The sequence below is a fragment of the Rutidosis leptorrhynchoides genome, chromosome 9 (genome assembly GCF_046630445.1).
Source record: "Rutidosis leptorrhynchoides isolate AG116_Rl617_1_P2 chromosome 9, CSIRO_AGI_Rlap_v1, whole genome shotgun sequence".
Lineage (NCBI taxonomy): Eukaryota > Viridiplantae > Streptophyta > Magnoliopsida > Asterales > Asteraceae > Rutidosis > Rutidosis leptorrhynchoides.
This window is the reverse complement of record NC_092341.1, coordinates 133,830,749-133,851,991: the sequence shown is the minus strand read 5'-3', so window position 1 is coordinate 133,851,991 and position 21,243 is coordinate 133,830,749. Positions and strand designations below refer to the sequence as shown.

General features: G+C 37.6%; 1 protein-coding gene across 1 annotated transcript; it reads left to right on the top strand.

The window, feature by feature from the left end:
- Window positions 1-16,194: 16,194 nt before the first annotated feature.
- Window positions 16,195-20,637, top strand: LOC139867124 (alkylbase DNA glycosidase-like protein mag2). The gene is made up of 2 exons (XM_071855456.1): window positions 16,195-17,360; window positions 20,444-20,637. The coding sequence occupies exons 1-2, from the start codon at window positions 16,237-16,239 to the stop codon at window positions 20,463-20,465; spliced, it is 1,146 nt and encodes a 381-aa protein (XP_071711557.1). The 5' UTR covers window positions 16,195-16,236; the 3' UTR covers window positions 20,466-20,637.
- Window positions 20,638-21,243: the final 606 nt, after the last annotated feature.

The following is a 21,243-nucleotide window of genomic DNA, read 5'->3' as shown; positions in this document are numbered from 1 at the left end:
ATCTACAACTTGTTAGTTTACTTGTTTCCGCTGAACTTACTGCATGCTGCTGCTTACTGTTACTGCTATATGCCGTATGCTACTACGTGATCTCACTACTGCATGCTATTACTTGCTTTCGATTGCATGCTAGTTTCGTACGATTACTGATATTGCCATGCTACTTATTGTTATACATGATTTAAACTGTTGGCCTATTATTTGCTTGCTTTATGACATACTGACATGGAAAATTTATTTTTCCTTGTTCAGATGTCGGACGTTCCACCTACTGACATCCCGAGCGGCTCAGGCCCCGTTGTTCCTCCCACTGCTGCACCTGTTGCTGCTGCTGCTGCTGCTGCTGACATTCCGGCCCCGACACCCACTGGCGACCCCGGCGCCTCTAGTTCTGGAGCTAGCTCTAGTGTGCCTATCCCGGCGTCTTCTTCCAGACCCCTGAGGCAACTGGCTCGCATTGGTGGCATGGAGATCCCCGCGGAGTTCGGGGAAGGTCCCTTCCGTAATCACTGGCGCACACCTTGCCGACGCACTGCCGACGGCCGCTTAGCCGTGATTACGCCAGGCCGACACCGACAGATGTTGGCCGCTTTCGGATATGTTGAGCCACCCGCGCCACCACCGCATGATTCAGACGACGGTTCTTCCACCGATGCTTCTTCAGACGACACCTCATCTGACGACTCCAGTGATGAGGAGGATCCCGCTGACCGACCGATTCAGGCACCTTCTACCCCGCCGAAGAAGCGGTATCGCTTCGCTGGCATAATTCCTGGTCGTACTGTCACTGACGCTTATGGTCGGCGTCGTAGGATCACTGCTCGTAAACGGCTGGTGCCGTACCCCGCCGATCCACAGATATTACCGTCTCCACCCAGAGCCGGACCATCCACTTCAGCACCACCGGCTCCACCTGCACCGCCAGCACCACCTGCCCCACCATCTTCCTCTAATGAGGAAATGAGGCGGGAGATTGAGATTCTCCAGACTCGAGTTACTGAGCTCGAGGAGCAGTTGACTCATGTTTTGGACATCTTGTACCCACCATCGCCGTAGGACTTTGTACTAGATTCTGTATTGTAATCTCTTTTGTAATTTCATATTTCACTTATGTAATGTACGAACTTATTGTAATGTATGAACTTATTATCATTAATGAATGGAATTTGTGTTGCTTACTTCTTGCGCAAGTGTTCTATTTACGTTATCATCTCATGGTTTTGTGGTACCTATATCTGCTTGCGTTATTTAATCAACATGTGTTGTGCTGTTTTCATGTTGGTTGTTATATAATGTACTATTATTATTTGCATAATGGATTTTGACTTGAGTCAAAATGTTTGTATAGAACATCATGGCCAACGGAAGAACCACACCTACCGCCGCCCAGATTGAGGAAATGATTAACGAGCGAGTCGCTGCTGCACTAGCTGAAAGACAACCCCAAGTTCCACCACCACCGCCTGTCAATCCACCTGTCGTCCGAGATGGGTGTACTTACAAGGAATTTCAAAACTGCAAGCCACACTACTTCAGTGGCACTGAGGGACCCGTCGGTCTCACCAGATGGTTCGAAAAGTTGGAATCGGTATTCAGGGTTAGCAATTGTTCTGAGGCTAACAAAACGAAATTTGCATCTTGCACGCTGTCTGATGGCGCGCTCACATGGTGGAATACCATGGCCCAAGCGAAAGGAATTGATGAGGCGTATGCTACGCCTTGGGAAGAATTTAAATGTGCTATGATCGAGGAATACTGTCCGAGAACCGAGATTCAAAAGATGGAAATCGAATTTATGCAATTGAAAATCGTAGGGAACGACCTTAACAGCTACAACCGTAGGTTTTTGGAATTGGCTCTTATGTGTCCAACCATGGTCACCCCCGAATTTAAGCGTTTGGAGAAATACTTCTCGGGACTTCCTAAGTCCATCAAGGGTAATGTTACCTCATCCAAGCCGCCAAGCGTTCCCGAAGCAATGTGCATGGCGCATACTCTCTTGAATCAAATCATCCTTGACGAGCCGGAGAAGGCTAAGTTCGAAACTGTTAGTGGTGAAAAGAGGAAATGGGACAACAACCACAACAACAACAGGGGCAGGAACTATGATCAAAACCCGGCAAAACGACATGAAGGGTTCAGGCAAAACAACAACATGCACAACAACAACACCAACCCCAACAACAACAACCGCACCAATCCGAACTACAAAGGAACCTTACCACAATGCAATAGGTGCTACAAGCACCACACTGGGTATTGCAATGTTATCTGTGAGAAGTGCCAACGATCTGGACATGTTGGCAAGGATTGCAAGGTTACCACTTTGAATGTGAAGCCAAACCACAACAACAATGGGCCTAAGAAGTGTTATGAATGTGGAAAGACGGGCCATTTCAGAAACGAGTGTCCTAACAAGCGTAAGGATGGCGGACCACCACGTGCTAGAGCCTTCAATGTTAATGCAAGGGACGCTCGCGACAACCCCGACTTGGTGACAGGTATATTCAAGATCAACAATCTTTTAGCTTCTGTCCTATTTGATACTGGTGCCGATAGGAGCTATGTGTGTAGACATTTTTGTGATAAGTTAGATTGGTCGTTAGTTCCTTTGAAGGAAAGTATGCTTGTCGAGGTCGCCAATGGAAAACTTGAAAAGGTCGACCATATTAGTCGTGGAGCTATTATCAACATAGCTGGTGCAGATTTCGAAATTGATTTGATACCTGTCAAACTGGGAAGTTTTGACGTGATCGTCGGTATGGATTGGTTGAGCAAGATAAAGGCCGATGTTATCTGTGGAGATAAAGCACTTCGCATACCACAAGGAGATGGCGAACCACTGGTTATCTATGGAGAGAGATGTACCTCGAAGTTGAACCTCATTAGTTGCGTGAAAGCGCAAAAGATTATGAAGAAGGGACGCTTTGCTGTCCTAGCACATGTGAAAGTGGTAGAAACTGAGATGAAGAACGTGAACGACGTTCGAATTGTGAACGAATTTTCTGATGTCTTCCCAGAGGAATTGCCTGGATTACCGCCGCAGAGAGCAGTAGAGTTTCAGATTGACTTAGTGCCAGGAGCTGCACCTGTAGCTCGCGCACCTTATAGACTCGCACCTTCCGAGATGCAAGAATTACAGAGTCAACTACAAGAGCTATTAGATCGAGGGTTTATCCAACCAAGCTTCTCGCCTTGGGGCGCACCTGTGTTGTTTGTAAAGAAGAAGGATGGATCCTTCCGTATGTGTATCGACTACCGTGAACTCAACAAATTGACTATCAAGAATCGATATCCTCTTCCACGAATTGATGACCTTTTTGATCAACTACAAGGATCGAGCGTTTATTCAAAGATCGATTTGCGATCCGGATATCACCAGCTGAGGGTGAAGGAAAGTGACGTGATGAAAACTGCATTCAGGACCCGTTATGGTCATTATGAGTTCCTCGTGATGCCATTCGGTTTGACAAATGCCCCTGCCGTGTTCATGGATCTCATGAATCGTGTCTGCAAGCCTTACTTGGATAAGTTTGTTATCGTCTTCATAGATGATATCCTCATCTACTCTAAGAGCGAAGAAGAACATGAGCAACACCTTCGGCTAGTGCTTGAACTCTTAAGACAAGAGCAACTTTATGCCAAATTCTCCAAGTGCGAATTTTGGTTGAAGGAAGTACAGTTTTTGGGTCATGTTGTGAGCGACCAGGGTATCAAAGTTGATCCCGCCAAGATTGAAGCCATCAGCAAGTGGGAGACCCCCACTACTCCAACGCATATTCGCCAATTTCTAGGTCTCGCCGGTTACTATCGAAGGTTTATCGAAGGATTTTCTCTGATTGCGCGTCCTTTGACCGCACTGACTCACAAGGGCAAGAAGTTCATTTGGGAACCCACACACGAATCAGCATTCCAAACTTTGAAGAAGAAGTTAACCTCCGCACCTATCCTATCACTTCCTGAAGGCAGTGATGACTTTGTTGTTTATTGCGATGCATCGAAGAGTGGTTTTGGTTGTGTATTGATGCAACGATCAAAGGTGAGCGGAACTACACTACACATGATCTTGAACTTGGAGCCGTTGTCTTTGCACTCAAATTGTGGAGACATTATTTGTATGGAACTAAGAGCACTATCTTCACCGATCACAAGAGTCTCCAGCACATCTTCGATCAGAAGCAATTGAATATGAGACAGCGTCGATGGATCGAGACGCTCAACGACTACGATTGTGAACTCCGTTATCACCCTGGCAAGGCCAATGTTGTAGCTGACGCTTTAAGCCGAAAGGAGAGGACGGCACCTCTCCGTGTTAGGGCTCTGAACATCACCATCCACTCGAACCTCAACAACCAGATCAGAGTAGCCCAAGTTGAGGCTCTCAAGGAGGAGAACATATCTCACGAGCATTTGAACATACTTGTCTCTCGATTCGAGGTTAGAGAGTCTGGACTCCGATGTTATGCCGGAAGAATTTGGGTACCTTACTATGGAGATCTACGAAGCCTGATACTTGATGAAGCACACAAATCGAGATATTCGATTCACCCCGGTGCAGGTAAGATGTACCACGACCTTAAAGAACAGTATTGGTGGCCGAATCTTAAGAAGGACGTTGCGACTTATGTTGGTAAGTGTTTGACTTGCTCGAAGGTTAAAGCCGAACATCAGAGACCCTCTGGGTTACTTCAACAGCCGGAAATCCCACAATGGAAGTGGGAAAGGATCACAATGGATTTCATTACTAAGCTGCCGAAGACGGTGGGCGGATGCGATACTATTTGGGTTATTGTTGACCGCCTCACCAAATCTGCACACTTCCTAGCGATGAAGGAAACTGATACAATGGAAAGACTTGCTCAGCTGTACATCAAAGAGGTTGTATCTCGTCATGGTGTACCTTTATCAATCATCTCCGATCGCGATCCCCGTTTTGCTTCCAGATTTTGGCGTTCTTTGCAAGAAGCCATGGGAACTCGTCTTGACATGAGTACTGCTTATCATCCTCAGACTGACGGGCAAAGTGAACGAACGATTCAGACCTTGGAGGACATGCTGCGTGCATGTGTCATTGATTTTGGAAAGGCCTGGGAAAGGCATTTGCCACTCGCCGAATTCTCGTACAATAACAGTTATCACTCAAGCATTAATGCTGCACCTTTTGAAGCATTGTATGGTCGTAAGTGCCGATCTCCTATTTGTTGGGCCGAAGTAGGCGAAAAGCAAATCACCGGACCCGAGGTAGTTCACGAAACTACGGAGAAGATTGCTCAGATCCAAGCTAGACTTAAGACTGCCCGTGATCGCCAAAAGAGCTATGTCGATCTTAAACGGAAAGACTTTGAATTTAATGTTGGTGATCGTGTAATGTTGAAGGTTGCACCTTGGAAAGGTGTGATCCGTTTTGGAAAACGTGCAAAGTTGAACCCACGATACATTGGTCCATTCGAGATCTTGGAACGTGTTGGACCAGTTGCATACCGTTTGGATCTACCAGCACAATTGAGCTCAGTTCATCCTACCTTCCATGTGTCAAACTTGAAGAAGTGTCTTGCTGCACCCGAACTCATCATACCATTGGAAGAACTTACTATTGATGACAAACTCCACTTTGTGGAGGAACCTGTTAAAATTATGGATCGTGAGATCAAAACTTTGAAACGCAACAAGATTCCGATTGTACGAGTACGATGGAATGCCAAACGAGGACCTGAGTTTACTTGGGAGCGAGAGGATCAAATGATGCGAAAGTATCCTCACCTTTTCCCGACTCCTCCATCTACCTCAGCTTAAATTTCGGGACGAAATTTTCTTTAACAGGTGGGTAATGTAACGACCCTGGTTTTTCCTACGTTATTTATTAATATTTATTATTATTAATACGCTTGATTAAACGAATGTATGTTATTACATTTACATGTTGCTTTAATTGCCCGTACTTGAACTTTAAATGCCCGAAACGTCTTTGTGACACCCGGAACTTGCACGAATAATATTTTAAGATATTATTTACATCCATGATTAATTTTATTAATCATTTTAATTAACTAAGGCTTTTAGTTAATTACTTGGGCTTAAGATGGACTTTTATTGGATTACTTGCTAACTACTTGCAACTTGGGCCTTTTAAGTGTTAATGGACTAGTGTAAGCCCACCCTACACTTTAGTGGACTTATTTAGCCCATCTCTTAATGCAAGTATCATACTTGGAACCTAACTAGTTAGTTTTGAGACTTGGAATCTTGTTACATGACACTTACAACACCTTCCCATGCATACACCCCTTATTAACCAACTTTTGAACTTTAACATGCATGTAACCATAAAACAACTCTCCTCTCCCTTTTTTTTGCTGCAGAACCGTGGGGTTTGGGGGCTCAAAGGAGTCCACACTTCATTATTTTTCATTACTTGTTCACTTGAAATCTCATTCTCACACACACACAAAACTTGCATCTTATTTTCTCTCTTTACTTTCTCTCTTTTCTCTCATACTTGTAAGTGTTTGAAACAACTTCTTTTCTTCTTTTCTTTGTTGGTAAAAACTGATTTCATAAGCATTCATCATCATCAATCTTTGTTTGTTGTTTGATTCTTGTTACATGTTGTTGTTACTTACTTACTAACTTTCAAGAATCTAACTTCCTAGTTTTGATTCTCCATTTATATCTTGTATTTTACAAGAACATCAAGAACATAAGCTATCTAGTTATGTTCTACATATTTTGTTTCAAAGATTTAAAGTTCATAGTTGTAGAAACTCTTTACTTGTAGTTCTTGAAGTAACTTTGAAGTTACTTCACTTAAAGATTAACTTGGGTTGAATCTTTAAAAGTAAGAGCAACTATGAATCATCTTCTTGTTTAATTAGCTTTCTACTTTATTTATTTCAAAGATTTAAAGTTTATAATCTTTATAATTGTTACTTGTGTTCTTGTTTGTTGTATGTTACTAGAATACCACCTTCATGGTTGGTTTAGGCTTATCATTCATTTTCTTTATTTCTTATTGTTAGTTGCTTACTACACACTTAAACAAGGACATGAAACCAACAAGAGCTTACACTTTGGTGCAAGTATCATGGATCCAACACTTGGTTGTGATCTTTCTTAGTGTTCATGAACTTGTTCATAAACTTACATGTAACCTTGGTTCATCAAACACTTACAACACTTGCACTTGAGTTATGATGGACAAACCTTGGTCAAAATGATGTTAACACATCAACGAGTTGTACACTTGAAGCTATACGCATCAAGGATGAGAACCGTGATGAACATCAAGCACCGAGACAACCGGAACTCTCCAAACCCACTGTTCTGTCCAAAACCTACTGACCTGATGCTTCTGGAACAGACCAGAAGACCTGGGCTGTTCTAACCTTGATTTTTAGATAGAACTTTTCGAGTAGATAACTTTTCATATAGGACTCGTCTTAATCCGAGTTACGGTTTAGGATTTATGGCCCTCCGATCGTTACCATGTCCTTTAACGTTGTGCAGAAATTTCTGACCTACTCGCACTTAGACCGTCGCCACGGTCAAACCAAGATGATTTTGCTTCTGTAAATTTTACCACACTTAAGGGACTCATAGACGGAGCCATGACCACTGGTCTCACCTTAATTCAGTAAGGGTAGAGGCCGTGGTGACTGACCGAAGTCAGCCTTTGTTTTAAACGACTTTCATAAACGAGTCTTACTTGTTACCTTTTGTTTAATGATGATTGATGATGACCCTTATGACCTTAATTACGTACTTGTAAACCTTTTTAGACGACTTATTGACTTAGTGCTATTTGACTTAGGTTGAGGACGTTTGGACCGTTACTTGCACACCACTTTCCGACTACTACCTTACCATTACTACTAATCATTGTGAGTTATAGCATTCCCTTTTTACTTTAACTTATTTTGGGAACTGAGAATACATGCGGATTTTATGTTTTACATACTAGGCAGGAGTACTTAAACTTTATATATGTGTGGGTTATATAACGGCAGAAACATTCCCTTTAGCTCGGTAACGTTTAATCATTGGTTTTTGAACCGTGAACGCGAATCTTAGATATGGATCCATAGGGTTTGACATCCCCACTCGGGCTAGTAGCGCTAGCATTTAACGAGTGTTTAATACTTCGAGGTTATACGCACTTGCCAAGTGCACTTTAAGGGGGTACTTTAAACGTTAAGTTAGTTACCGGGTGCCCACGGTTAAGCATATACTTTTACATACTTTTGAAACGCTCGTTGTAGCACTGAAATCTCGTGGCCTACTTACGTTACTGTTATACTTAAACTATAGCTCACCAACCTTTGTGTTGACCTTTTTAAGCATGTATTTTCTCAGGTGCTTGAAGTCGCTTCCGCTATCTTACTAGTCGTGCTGTAGAACCCGCTGCCTAGAGTTGTTATCGCATGACTACTTATGTTGCATTCAAACTTTTTACTTATGAACTTATGTTATGTAACGACCATTATGGTCATGTACACTTATTTAATGCTTCTACTTAGTGAAGCATACTTTGATTTGTAAAACAATTGACGTATGTTATGACGTCACTTTTATTAATGAATACAAACTCTGTTTTGAAAACGCATATAGTACTTAACCTTGTAATGATCCTGTTGTTGATGGTCCGTACATGATGATTTAGTACGGGGCGTCACACAACTACTACAATTCTATATGAAAAACTGATTGTAATAATATTTCGCGTTCAAACTTTTATACAATATTTTACAAACTTACAATACCGCTTATTTTACATAAAGCATGAAATATAGCACACAATAACTTTGATACAAGATAGTTGTGAAGACAATTCTAGCTAGTACACAAGTCGTTCGGCAAAGGCAATAAAGACACGTAATTCATACGTCCAGAAACAAGTCATGCATTCTGGTTTTACTAGGACTACTTCCCATCCTTGGTCTTGTGCAACATAACCGTTATGGCCGTTGATAAGACAGCGTGTTGTAACGTCATCAAAGGGACGAGGGTTACGTAATGTCCAACAGTCCCGTAATAATCTAAAAACCTCATTTCTTACCCCAATTACCGACTCCGTCACTTGTGGAAACGTTTTGTTTAATAGTTGTAGCCCGATGTTCTTGTTCTCACTTTGGTGAGAAGCGAACATTACTAATCCGTAAGCATAACATGCTTCTTTATGTTGCATGTTAGCCGCTTTTTCTAAATCACGAAGTCCAATATTCGGATATATTGAGTCAAAATAATTTCTTAACCCGTTGCGTAAAATAGCATTTGGGTTCCCCGCAATATATGCGTCAAAGTAAACACATCGTAACTTATGGGTTTCCCAATGTGATATCCCCCATCTTTCAAACGAAAGTCTCTTATAAACCAAGACATTCTTGGAACGTTCTTCGAATGTCTTACAAACTGATCTCGCCTTAAATAGTTGTGCCGAAGAATTCTGGCCGACTCTAGACAAGATTTCATCAATCATGTCTCCGGGTAGGTCTCTTAAAATATTGGGTTGTCTATCCATTTTGTGTTTTTAAACTGTAAAATAGACAAGAGTTAGTTTCATAAAAAAATACTTTTTAATACAAGCAATTTTTACATATATCATAAAGCATAAGAACACTATATTACATATATTACACCACACGAATACAACTATCTTATTACGACTCGCTCGTTTCTTCTTCTTCGGTTTTGGTTCGTTTTGCCAAGTTTCTAGGGATATATGATGTTCCCCTAATATGAGCCGTCGTTGTCCACATTGGTTTAGAAAAACCTGGTGGTTTAGAGGTTCACGGGTCATTGTTACAACTTAAGGACTTCGGGGGTTGACGATACATATAAAGTTCATCGGGGTTGGAATTAGATTTCTCTATTTTTATGCCCTTTCCCTTATTATTTTCTTTTGCCTTTTTAAATTCAGTTGGGGTAATTTCTATAACATCATCGGAATTCTCGTCGGAATCCGATTCATCGGAGAATTGGTAATCCTCCCAATATTTTGCTTCCTTGGCGGAAACACCATTGACCATAATTAACTTTGGTCGGTTGGTTGAGGATTTTCTTTTACTTAACCGTTTTATTATTTCCCCCACCGGTTCTATTTCTTCATCCGGTTCCGATTCTTCTTCCGGTTCCGATTCTTCTTCCGGTTCCGACTCTTCTTCCGGTTCCTCTTCGGGAACTTGTGAATCAGTCCACAAATCATTCCAATTTACATTTGACTCTTCATTATTATTAGGTGAGTCAATGGGACTTGTTCTAGAGGTAGACATCTATCACATAATATCAAACACGTTAAGAGATTAATATATCACATAATATTCATATGTTAAAAATATATAGTTTCCAACAAAAATGTTAAGCAATCATTTTTAAAAAAAACACGGTCGAAGTCCAGACTCAATAATGCATCCTAACAAACTCGATAAGACACACTAATGCAAATTTTCTGGTTCTCTAAGACCAACGCTCTGATACCAACTGAAATGTCCCGTTCTTATTGAATAAAAACGTTCCATATTAATTGATTTCGTTGCGAGGTTTTGACCTCTATATGAGACGTTTTTCAAAGACTGCATTCATTTTTAAAACAAACCATAACCTTTATGTCATAAATAAAGGTTTAAAAAGCTTTACGTAGATTATCAAATAATGATAATCTAAAATATCCTGTTTACACACGACCATTACATAATGGTTTACAATACAAATATGTTACATCGAAATCAGTTTCTTGAATGCAGTTTTTACACAATATCATACAAACATGGACTCCAAATCTTGTCCTTATTTTAGTATGCAACAGCGGAAGCTCTTAATATTCACCTGAGAATAAACATGCTTTAAACGTCAACAAAAATGTTGGTGAGTTATAGGTTTAACCTATATATATCAAATCGTAACAATAGACCACAAGATTTCATATTTCAATACACATCTCATACATAGAGATAAAAATCATTCATATGGTGAACACCTGGTAACCGACAATAACAAGATGCATATATAAGAATATCCCCATCATTCCGGGACACCCTTCGGATATGATATAAATTTCGAAGTACTAAAGCATCCGGTACTTTGGATGGGGTTTGTTAGGCCCAATAGATCTATCTTTAGGATTTGCGTCAATTAGGGTGTCTGTTCCCTAATTCTTAGATTACCAGACTTAATAAAAAGGGGCATATTCGATTTCGATAATTCAACCATAGAATGTAGTTTCACATACTTGTGTCTATTTTGTAAATCATTTATAAAACCTGCATGTATTCTCATCCCAAAAATATTAGATTTTAAAAGTGGGACTATAACTCACTTTCACAGATTTTTACTTCGTCGGGAAGTAAGACTTGGCCACTGGTTGATTCACGAACCTATAACAATATATACATATATATCAAAGTATGTTCAAAATATATTTACAACACTTTTAATATATTTTGATGTTTTAAGTTTATTAAGTCAGCTGTCCTCGTTAGTAACCTACAACTAGTTGTCCACAATTAGATGTACAGAAATAAATCGATAAATATTATCTTGAATCAATCCACGACCCAGTGTATACGTATCTCAGTATTGATCACAACTCAAACTATATATATTTTGGAATCAACCTCAACCCTGTATAGCTAACTCCAACATTCACATATAGAGTGTCTATGGTTGTTCCGAAATATATATAGATGTGTCGACATGATAGGTCGAAACATTGTATACGTGTCTATGGTATCTCAAGATTACATAATATACAATACAAGTTGATTAAGTTATGGTTGGAATAGATTTGTTACCAATTTTCACGTAGCTAAAATGAGAAAAATTATCCAATCTTGTTTTACCCATAACTTCTTCATTTTAAATCCGTTTTGAGTGAATCAAATTGCTATGGTTTCATATTGAACTCTATTTTATGAATCTAAACAGAAAAAGTATAGGTTTATAGTCGGAAAAATAAGTTACAAGTCGTTTTTGTAAAGGTAGTCATTTCAGTCGAAAGAACGACGTCTAGATGACCATTTTAGAAAACATACTTCCACTTTGAGTTTAACCATAATTTTTGGATATAGTTTCATGCTCATAAGAAAAATCATTTTCTCAGAATAACAACTTTTAAATCAAAGTTTATCATAGTTTTTAATTAACTAACCCAAAACAGCCCGCGGTGTTACTACGACGGCGTAAATCCGGTTTTACGGTGTTTTCCGTGTTTCCAGGTTTTAAATCATTAAGTTAGCATATCATATAGATATAGAACATGTGTTTAGTTGATTTTAAAAGTCAAGTTAGAAGGATTAACTTTTGTTTGCGAACAAGTTTAGAATTAACTAAACTATGTTCTAGTGATTACAAGTTTAAACCTTCGAATAAGATAGCTTTATATGTATGAATCGAATGATGTTATGAACATCATTACTACCTTAAGTTCCTTGGATAAACCTACTGGAAAAGAGAAAAATGGATCTAGCTTCAATGGATCCTTGGATGGCTCGAAGTTCTTGAAGCAGAATCATGACACGAAAACAAGTTCAAGTAAGATCATCACTTGAAATAAGATTGTTATAGTTATAGAAATTGAACCAAAGTTTGAATATGATTATTACCTTGTATTAGAATGATAACCTACTGTAAGAAACAAAGATTTCTTGAGGTTGGATGATCACCTTACAAGATTGGAAGTGAGCTAGCAAACTTGAAAGTATTCTTGATTTTATGAAACTAGAACTTTTGAAATTTATGAAGAACACTTAGAACTTGAAGATAGAACTTGAGAGAGATCAATTAGATGAAGAAAATTGAAGAATGAAAGTGTTTGTAGGTGTTTTTGGTCGTTGGTGTATGGATTAGATATAAAGGATATGTAATTTTGTTTTCATGTAAATAAGTCATGAATGATTACTCATATTTTTGTAATTTTATGAGATATTTCATGCTAGTTGCCAAATGATGGTTCCCACATGTGTTAGGTGACTCACATGGGCTGCTAAGAGCTGATCATTGGAGTGTATATACCAATAGTACATACATCTAAAAGCTGTGTATTGTACGAGTACGAATACGGGTGCATACGAGTAGAATTGTTGATGAAACTGAACGAGGATGTAATTGTAAGCATTTTTGTTAAGTAGAAGTATTTTGATAAGTGTATTGAAGTCTTTCAAAAGTGTATAAATACATATTAAAACACTACATGTATATACATTTTAACTGAGTCGTTAAGTCATCGTTAGTCGTTACATGTAAGTGTTGTTTTGAAACCTTTAGGTTAACGATCTTGTTAAATGTTGTTAACCCAATGTTTATAATATCAAATGAGATTTTAAATTATTATATTATCATGATATTATCATGTATGAATATCTCTTAATATGATATATATACATTAAATGTCTTTACAACGATAATCGTTACATATATGTCTCGTTTAAAAATCATTAAGTTAGTAGTCTTGTTTTTACATATGTAGTTCATTGTTAATATACTTAATGATATGTTTACTTATCATAGTATCATGTTAACTATATATATATATCCATATATATGTCATCATATAGTTTTTACAAGTTTTAACGTTCGTGAATCACCGGTCAACTTGGGTGGTCAATTGTCTATATGAAACATATTTCAATTAATCAAGTCTTAACAAGTTTGATTGCTTAACATGTTGGAAACATTTAATCATGTAAATATCAATCTCAATTAATATATATAAACATGGAAAAGTTCGGGTCACTACATATACCGGGTTCCGTCTTCCCGAATTTTAAGATGCTTCTCCGATCCTTTGGGTATTTCATCCTTTAAATTTCCCTCTTTTAAAACTCCATGTTGCGCCTCCTTTATTTGAGTAGTAAGGTTATTGTGAATCATTATATTCATAGATTTTACTCGAATGGGTTCTCTGTCCTTCCTGCTCAAGGCGTCGGCTACCACATTTGCCTTCCCCGGGTGGTAACGAATCTCAATCATTCAACAATTCAATCCACCTACGCTGCCTCATATTCAGTTGTTTCTGATTAAATATGTGTTGAAGACTTTTGTGGTCAGTATATATAATACTTTTGTCCCCATATAAGTAGTGCCTCCAAGTCTTTAATGCAAAAACAATCGCGCCTAATTCCAAATCATGCGTCGTATAATTTTGTTCGTGAATCTTCAATTGTCTAGACGCATAAGCAATCACCTTCGTTCGTTGCATTAATACACAACCGAGACCTTGCTTTGATGCGTCACAATAAATCACAAAATCATCATTCCCTTCAGGCAATGTCAATATAGGTGCCGTAGTTAGCTTTTTCTTCAATAACTGAAACGCTTTCTCTTGTTCATCCTTCCATTCAAATTTCTTCCCTTTATGCGTTAATGCAGTCAAGGGTTTTGCTATTCTGGAAAAGTCTTGGATGAACCTTCTGTAGTAACCAGCTAGTCCTGACACCTAAAGTGGACTTCACCAATTACCACTACGGGTGGTAATTTCTACCCATCAAGTAAGTACAATTTAATCTAAATTATACTTGACACCATTTAAATCAAAATCACTTCCCATGATTACTTTCATTCAAAAACGTCACTTAATACTTAACAAAAGCGTTTAACATCCATTTGATCAAAACTAGTGTCATGACCAATTTTGACCCATCAAAGTCAACCCATTTTGACATAGGTCCCAAAAACATCTTTAATCACTAACGGCTAGTGATTTACTTTCGAAAACACCATTTAAACCAACCTAGGTCTTAACACTAAATTACAAATTAGGTAGTAATAATTTCAAACGCCAATTACACCAAAACCCCAACACTTGCAATATTGACTCATATTGCTTTTGACCACGTTTGACTCCCATTGACCAAACTAGGTTTAATTCACTCGACTTGTCAAATTACACCCAAGTACTTACAATCACTAACAACTAGTGATTGTATCTCAAAACCATCATTTGACACTAAACTTCAATAACACTTGCCCATTTTAATACAAAACCCATTTTGACCCATATTAGGGTTCACACCCCAAAATCAAGTCAACGCAACACCAAAATCACTAGTACACAAGTGTTCTAAGTTTTAACCCACACATGCAAGCCCCAAACTTACAATTTCATCAATCGAAACCCTAAGTCACCCATTTAGGCTTACTTACATGAATCTTACCCAAAACCCCCAAATTTCACAATAAATGGTTTTATAACTCTAACTAACACAAACCCTAACTCAAACAAGAAATCAAACACTACAATTCGGATTAGGGTTTACCTCAAGCACCAAAACGAGCTATAGTAGCTAGAAACACCAACAAGCACCAAGAACCACTCCAATTTGGGCAAAATCACCACCTTCATCACCATTTGAAGCTTCCTCTCTCCAGAACTCTCCTCTCTCTCTCTAAGATGTGATGAGAGAGTTGTGGATGTGAAAATGATCCAAAAGTGGATCTAAAACTGATACTAAAGCCACCAATCAGTCCACAAGTGAAAAGACCAAAGTACCCCTTTTAATTTGAGTAAAATGCAGCTGCTGGCCCGTCAGGTCAGTTGGACGGCGTCCAGAATTGCTGGACGGCGTCCAAATGAACTGTGACTGAAACTGAAATTTGTTTTGGTCGTAACTTTCAATCCATAACTCCGTTTTCGATGAATCAAGTATTGTTGGAAACGTAATGAGATTTACAATCCAATGGTAAGGTTTTGGAACATCAACTCCAACTTTATTTGGGATCCAAATATACGCTTACATGCCTCGTAATTCGAATGACGTCCAAAACAACGCGACAGAAAAACGGGGTGTTACAATATGGTAGTTTTAGTATTTAAATTTTGTATATATGATATTATGTAATTACTTGGGTAAATATGTGATTTTAAAGGTTGATAAAGGTATAAATGAATAATTCTGACGTGTGAAAATTACACTTTGACTTAATATGCAATATTTAAGGAGTTAATGACATGTAAGCTAATCAATTATTTTTTTTTTATATAGATAGATAAATAGATAGATTATTAAAATTTTCTAATTTAATTTAATATACAAATAATATACAAATTTTTTTACCCAAAACAAAAGTTACGTAATCCCGTATCTAGAACCAGAAGTAAAAAATATCCGTTATAATCCTCATCACTCCCACTCAACTTTCCAACGAGAAAAGTACCACTTAACAGAAACTCACCGTCTCCCCACCACAACCACCACCGTAACCCTAACCCTAAAATCCCCAAATTTAGCTTCATCAAAACCCTAAAAAATGGACGACAATAAACCAGATTCCACATCACCTCAAATTCCCACCGCTTCAAATCCTACCCAACAACCACCGTCACCTTCTTCTCAAATCAACACCACTTCAAACCCTACTAAAATCCCAATTCGTCCCCAAAAAATACGAAAATTATCATCATCACCCCTAATTTCTGATGACACTGAACATCAATCAACAATCGCTGAAGCTGATGCATCAAAAGCAATCGTTATTTCGACCACAACAACAACAACACCTGCAACCGTAACTAAAACTCGTCGTCGAAATCCTTCACGATCAGCCCTAGATATACCTAAAATTATCAAACCGTTATCAGCCGCCGGCGAGATCGCCGCCGCACTCAGCCACCTCCGATCCGCTGATCCTTTACTTGCGAACTTAATCGATAATTATCCGCCACCGACTTTTGATTCGCATCAACCGCCTTTTTTAGCCCTAACTAAAAGCATTTTGTATCAACAGTTAGCTTATAAATCTGGTACTTCTATATACACACGTTTTGTAAGTCTGTGTGGCGGTGAAGACGGTGTAGTTCCGAAAACTGTGCTTTCTGTTACGCAGCACCAGCTCAAGCAAATTGGCGTTTCGGGACGTAAGGCAAGTTATCTATATGACTTGGCTAATAAGTATATTAATGGGATATTGTCGGACGAAACGGTGGTGAAAATGGATGATAGGTCTTTATTTACGATGCTTTCAATGGTTAAAGGGATTGGATCATGGTCTGTTCATATGTTTATGATATTTTCGTTACATAGACCTGATGTTTTGCCTTTAAGTGATTTGGGAGTTAGGAAAGGAGTGCAGCTTTTGTATATGTTGAATGAGTTACCCAGGCCTTCACAAATGGAACAGCTTTGTGAGAAATGGCGGCCGTATAGGTCTGTTGGGGCGTGGTATATGTGGCGGTTTGTTGAAGGTAAGGGTACTCAGGCTGCTGCTGCAACTGCAGTTTTATTAGAGAATAATGCTTTAATTGAGCAGCAACATCAACATCAACATCAACAGCAGTTAGGGCAGTCTGAACAGGCACAACAACAGCAGCAGCAGCAACAACAACAACTTCAGTTGCAGCTTTTGGAACCCATAAACAACATTGGAAATCTCGGGTAGTTTGTCTGATGCTTTAATTCATTACTTTATTATGTACGTATATTATATGTATACACGTTCACAGATGATAATTTAATGATTATTGTTAGGCATCTGAATCTAGACATTTAGGGCATGTTTGGCGGTGAGCTTTTTGAAGCTTTTTGGAGCTTTTAGCTTTTAGTTTTTATGAAAAAGCTCCTATTTATTAAAAAGCTCCGTTTGGTTACAGGTGCTTAAAGCTTTTTGAGGAATGAAAAAAGCTCCAAATTGAAACGCTTCTTGATCTAGCGTTTAGGGGGGAAAAAGAGCGTTTGATAATTAATTTACATAAATAACCTTTCTATCTCCCACGTAATTCTGTTATCATCATGCTTTATATAGCCCAACCCTAATTTTGATCACATCCTCCTTCGTTGTTCCTTAATTACGCCACTGACATTTTTTTTTTCTTTGAGGTAAACACCAAGCCTAGTCTACTTGTTGGTTTAATCATTGTATCTTTTATGCTTCTAATCAATGTTTATGATTTTAATTTATTTATATACTGTATAAGCATTATATCTTATGTTTGTATCTTTACGTCTAATTTATATTTATATAGTTAATTGCATTCTGATTTTGATTACATTCTGATTTTGATTTTGACTGCATTCTACTTACCCATTTAATCTTAATGAATTTTAAATTGGTTACTGACTATGTTTTATTAAACTAAAATAATGATATTTAAGTATTTTTTCTAGTGTCCATTTTTGTCATTTTACTTATTTTATAACAGCTCCAGCTACTTTGCCAAACAATTAAATACATTTAAAAAGCTTCAGCTAAACGCTTGCAGCTAAACGCTTGCAGCTAAACGCCTGCAGTTAAACGCCTGTAGTGGTTACATATACTTATATCAATTCTTAATGAAAAGCTAGAAAGGGTAGTCTGCTATCTGTTTGATGTGGTAGAATAGTTTGTAGGTGCTTCCTCCCTGTAGATCCTAGATGTGTTAGGGACACATATTTCTGATATGTTTATTGTAAATAAGAAAGAATTGTAGAAGCTTTTTATTGAGAATTAAAATTGTATGAATACAATGAGTCTGCTACATCTATTTATATAGGAACATATGATCTAAATATGGTGAGAAGCCTATACAAATATGGAAGGTATTCAAATTGAAAACCTAGCCGTTTGGATTATCTTGATAGCTGTAACAATCTTCTAAGTTTGGAAATGATGATGGTGATCCATTCTGATCCAACTGTTCTAACAATGTTTGCATTTTATTTGGTTTATATGGCATAAAATGTGAAGTTGGTGCTGCTTATTTTGTATGTATTGCCACTAACCTCAATCATCTAGTTTTTTTTCCTGCTTGATTACCATTCAATCTTGAGGCTAGGTAAAAACCACTCACTGATACATAGGTCATAGTTCTATGATTTTTTCTTTTGTGGTTGGAAAACAGTTGAACTGCAACACTGGCATCTTGAACAGTAAATTATTGCATATCAAGATTTAACCAATTTCTTTTTTCTCCCTTATTCCCTTCGTCTCTCTAATTTAATAAGAAATTAGGATCCAAGTTTGTGTTTAGACTTGCCTTCGTATTGATTTAAATCACCTTGTACAGTTTGGGGTTCTTTGATTATCTTCTAATGTTTGAACATGTGCATCAAGACAATTGACAACCTTTGATGTTGTGGCATATGCCATATTTTCAATAACTTTTGTGAAAAGATGATGTTTTGGATGGTATCAAATGGGCTGATACTGGTCAAATGAGCAGGTTGACCCGTCAACTCGATTTTTCTTTTGAGTTTTTAAATTTTTTATTAATAAATAGCTATTCAGAAAGGCCATATGTAAATTAGAAAATTAAAATGCTTGTTTCTGTTGGATCTTTATTGGCTAATTGTTTATTAGTTGCGCCAATATATTTGCACAGCAACACAAGAGTTTAGTATGGAGTAATTATTTATGTAATAACAATGCAATATTTTAGTCGAATATATGGGTGTTTCTAGAGATGCAATGATACGAAACAAATTTACTCAGTTAAGTCGCACTTTCCCACTTTTAGGTTGATTCATGTTCTTACTTTTACACATCTTGTAACACTGTAACTGTGAAGAATTTAAGGATTTATAAAGTAATTAGGTGTATATAATAAAAAGATTATGCAAACCCTATTGGACATAATGAAAACTCAAGTTATCTTTTAGTTCTAATATCGCTCTTAGGTATTGAAGTTCAAGGATATATGTCAATCATGTTCATGTAAAGGCTTTGTTAAGATGCTTGTTTATATGACTGTCACACTACCTTTTTAGGAGGATGTTTATAAGAAGTACTTTTGTTTTTGAAACAAAATGACAAGTCACCTCAATTTTTTACAACTATATTGCTGCAATACATTTGCATCATTGATGTGCTTGTAGGATCACCAAGTGACCAATGTAACCAGGTTAACTATTAACTATAATTTGCTGTTTCCTACAGACCTGTGTGATTAACTTCCCTCTTCTTATTTATGTATGTGTGTCATTTTGTAAATGTGGATTAATTGGTGGGATATGTAATTATATTTCTGATTAGAAAACCAACTGATCATATTAACAAATAGATCAAGTGATGGTTGAGATATAATTACATACCGCCTACAATTTTTTTTCTGAATTTAGGTTTAAACAAATTTAAGGTTCTTGAGTTTTATGGAGGACACTTAATCAAACATTACTTAGTTGGCTGTTGGCTTTTGTATGCGACTTAGCATGAGAATACTTGAACCTCTAAATTTTATGTTGTTTTGTCACAGATGACCCTAATATCTATATCTATTATCTATGTTTTTTGAGCTTTGCATCTAAAAGGTTTTTAGTTTAACTTCACTGATACAACTATTATTGGAAACATAATGTCTTATAATAGATTGTATTAGGTAAGTCCTAATGTGGTTAAATGATGACATGAACAATCGATTGCTGCTAAAAATGAACCTTAATAATGTTTGGGTTCTACAAGCGTTAGGATCATAAACGACTTGAATATTTGTTTTACTAATTAACACTGTTGTAAAGTTACATAAGCCGGTGGCTTCGTTTTACAGGGCTTGCATTTGGGGGCAATGACATGGGATTGCATCAACTGATTCAAGTGGCGCAATATTTTGCCAGTTACACGGAACTTGTGAAGATCAAGTGACATAAATGTAGATGTGAGCTCATTGTTAATTGTTAATTTGATTATTACAATGTTTATTGTTATTGTAAATGGATTTGTCACACTTAATAACAAGCTTCTTTCCATGTACTCGAGTTTTTTTTTTTCCTTCACATTTTGGTTGTTTATAAGCCCATCTTGCGAGTTATTTTTCCTTTCACATTTTGTAACAAAGGATCTCACTAGGTATAACATTCTCTAGTCTCCTTCGTAACAATCAGCCCAAGAACAATCCACCTAAACCACTACAGAATCATCGAGCTCAATTTGGTGAAACTGTCCTTTGTGTTAAAGGATCATACTCTACACAACATTGCAGGTACTCTAGAATATCAAATCTCATAAAGTATAGATGTGTTTTATTGAAAGTACTTTATAGTGAGCTATGGGAACAAAATTAAGATTAGGATTTAAGTAGTTCATAATCAGAGAAGATAACATGATATAAGTTACAAGAGCCCAAAAAAAAAAAAAAAAAAAAAAAAAAAAAAAAACTACATGAGCTCATTGAGGTGGCGAAAAGGAGACAAACCCCCACCTTCAACGCCCACTACCATACGCATATTATTACACATCCAACAAAGGAACATCAGGTACGCATATTATTACACATCCAACAAAGGAACATCAGGTGTAACTTACATTTCGTCGAGAAAATATTCTACAACAATAACAATACCATAAACT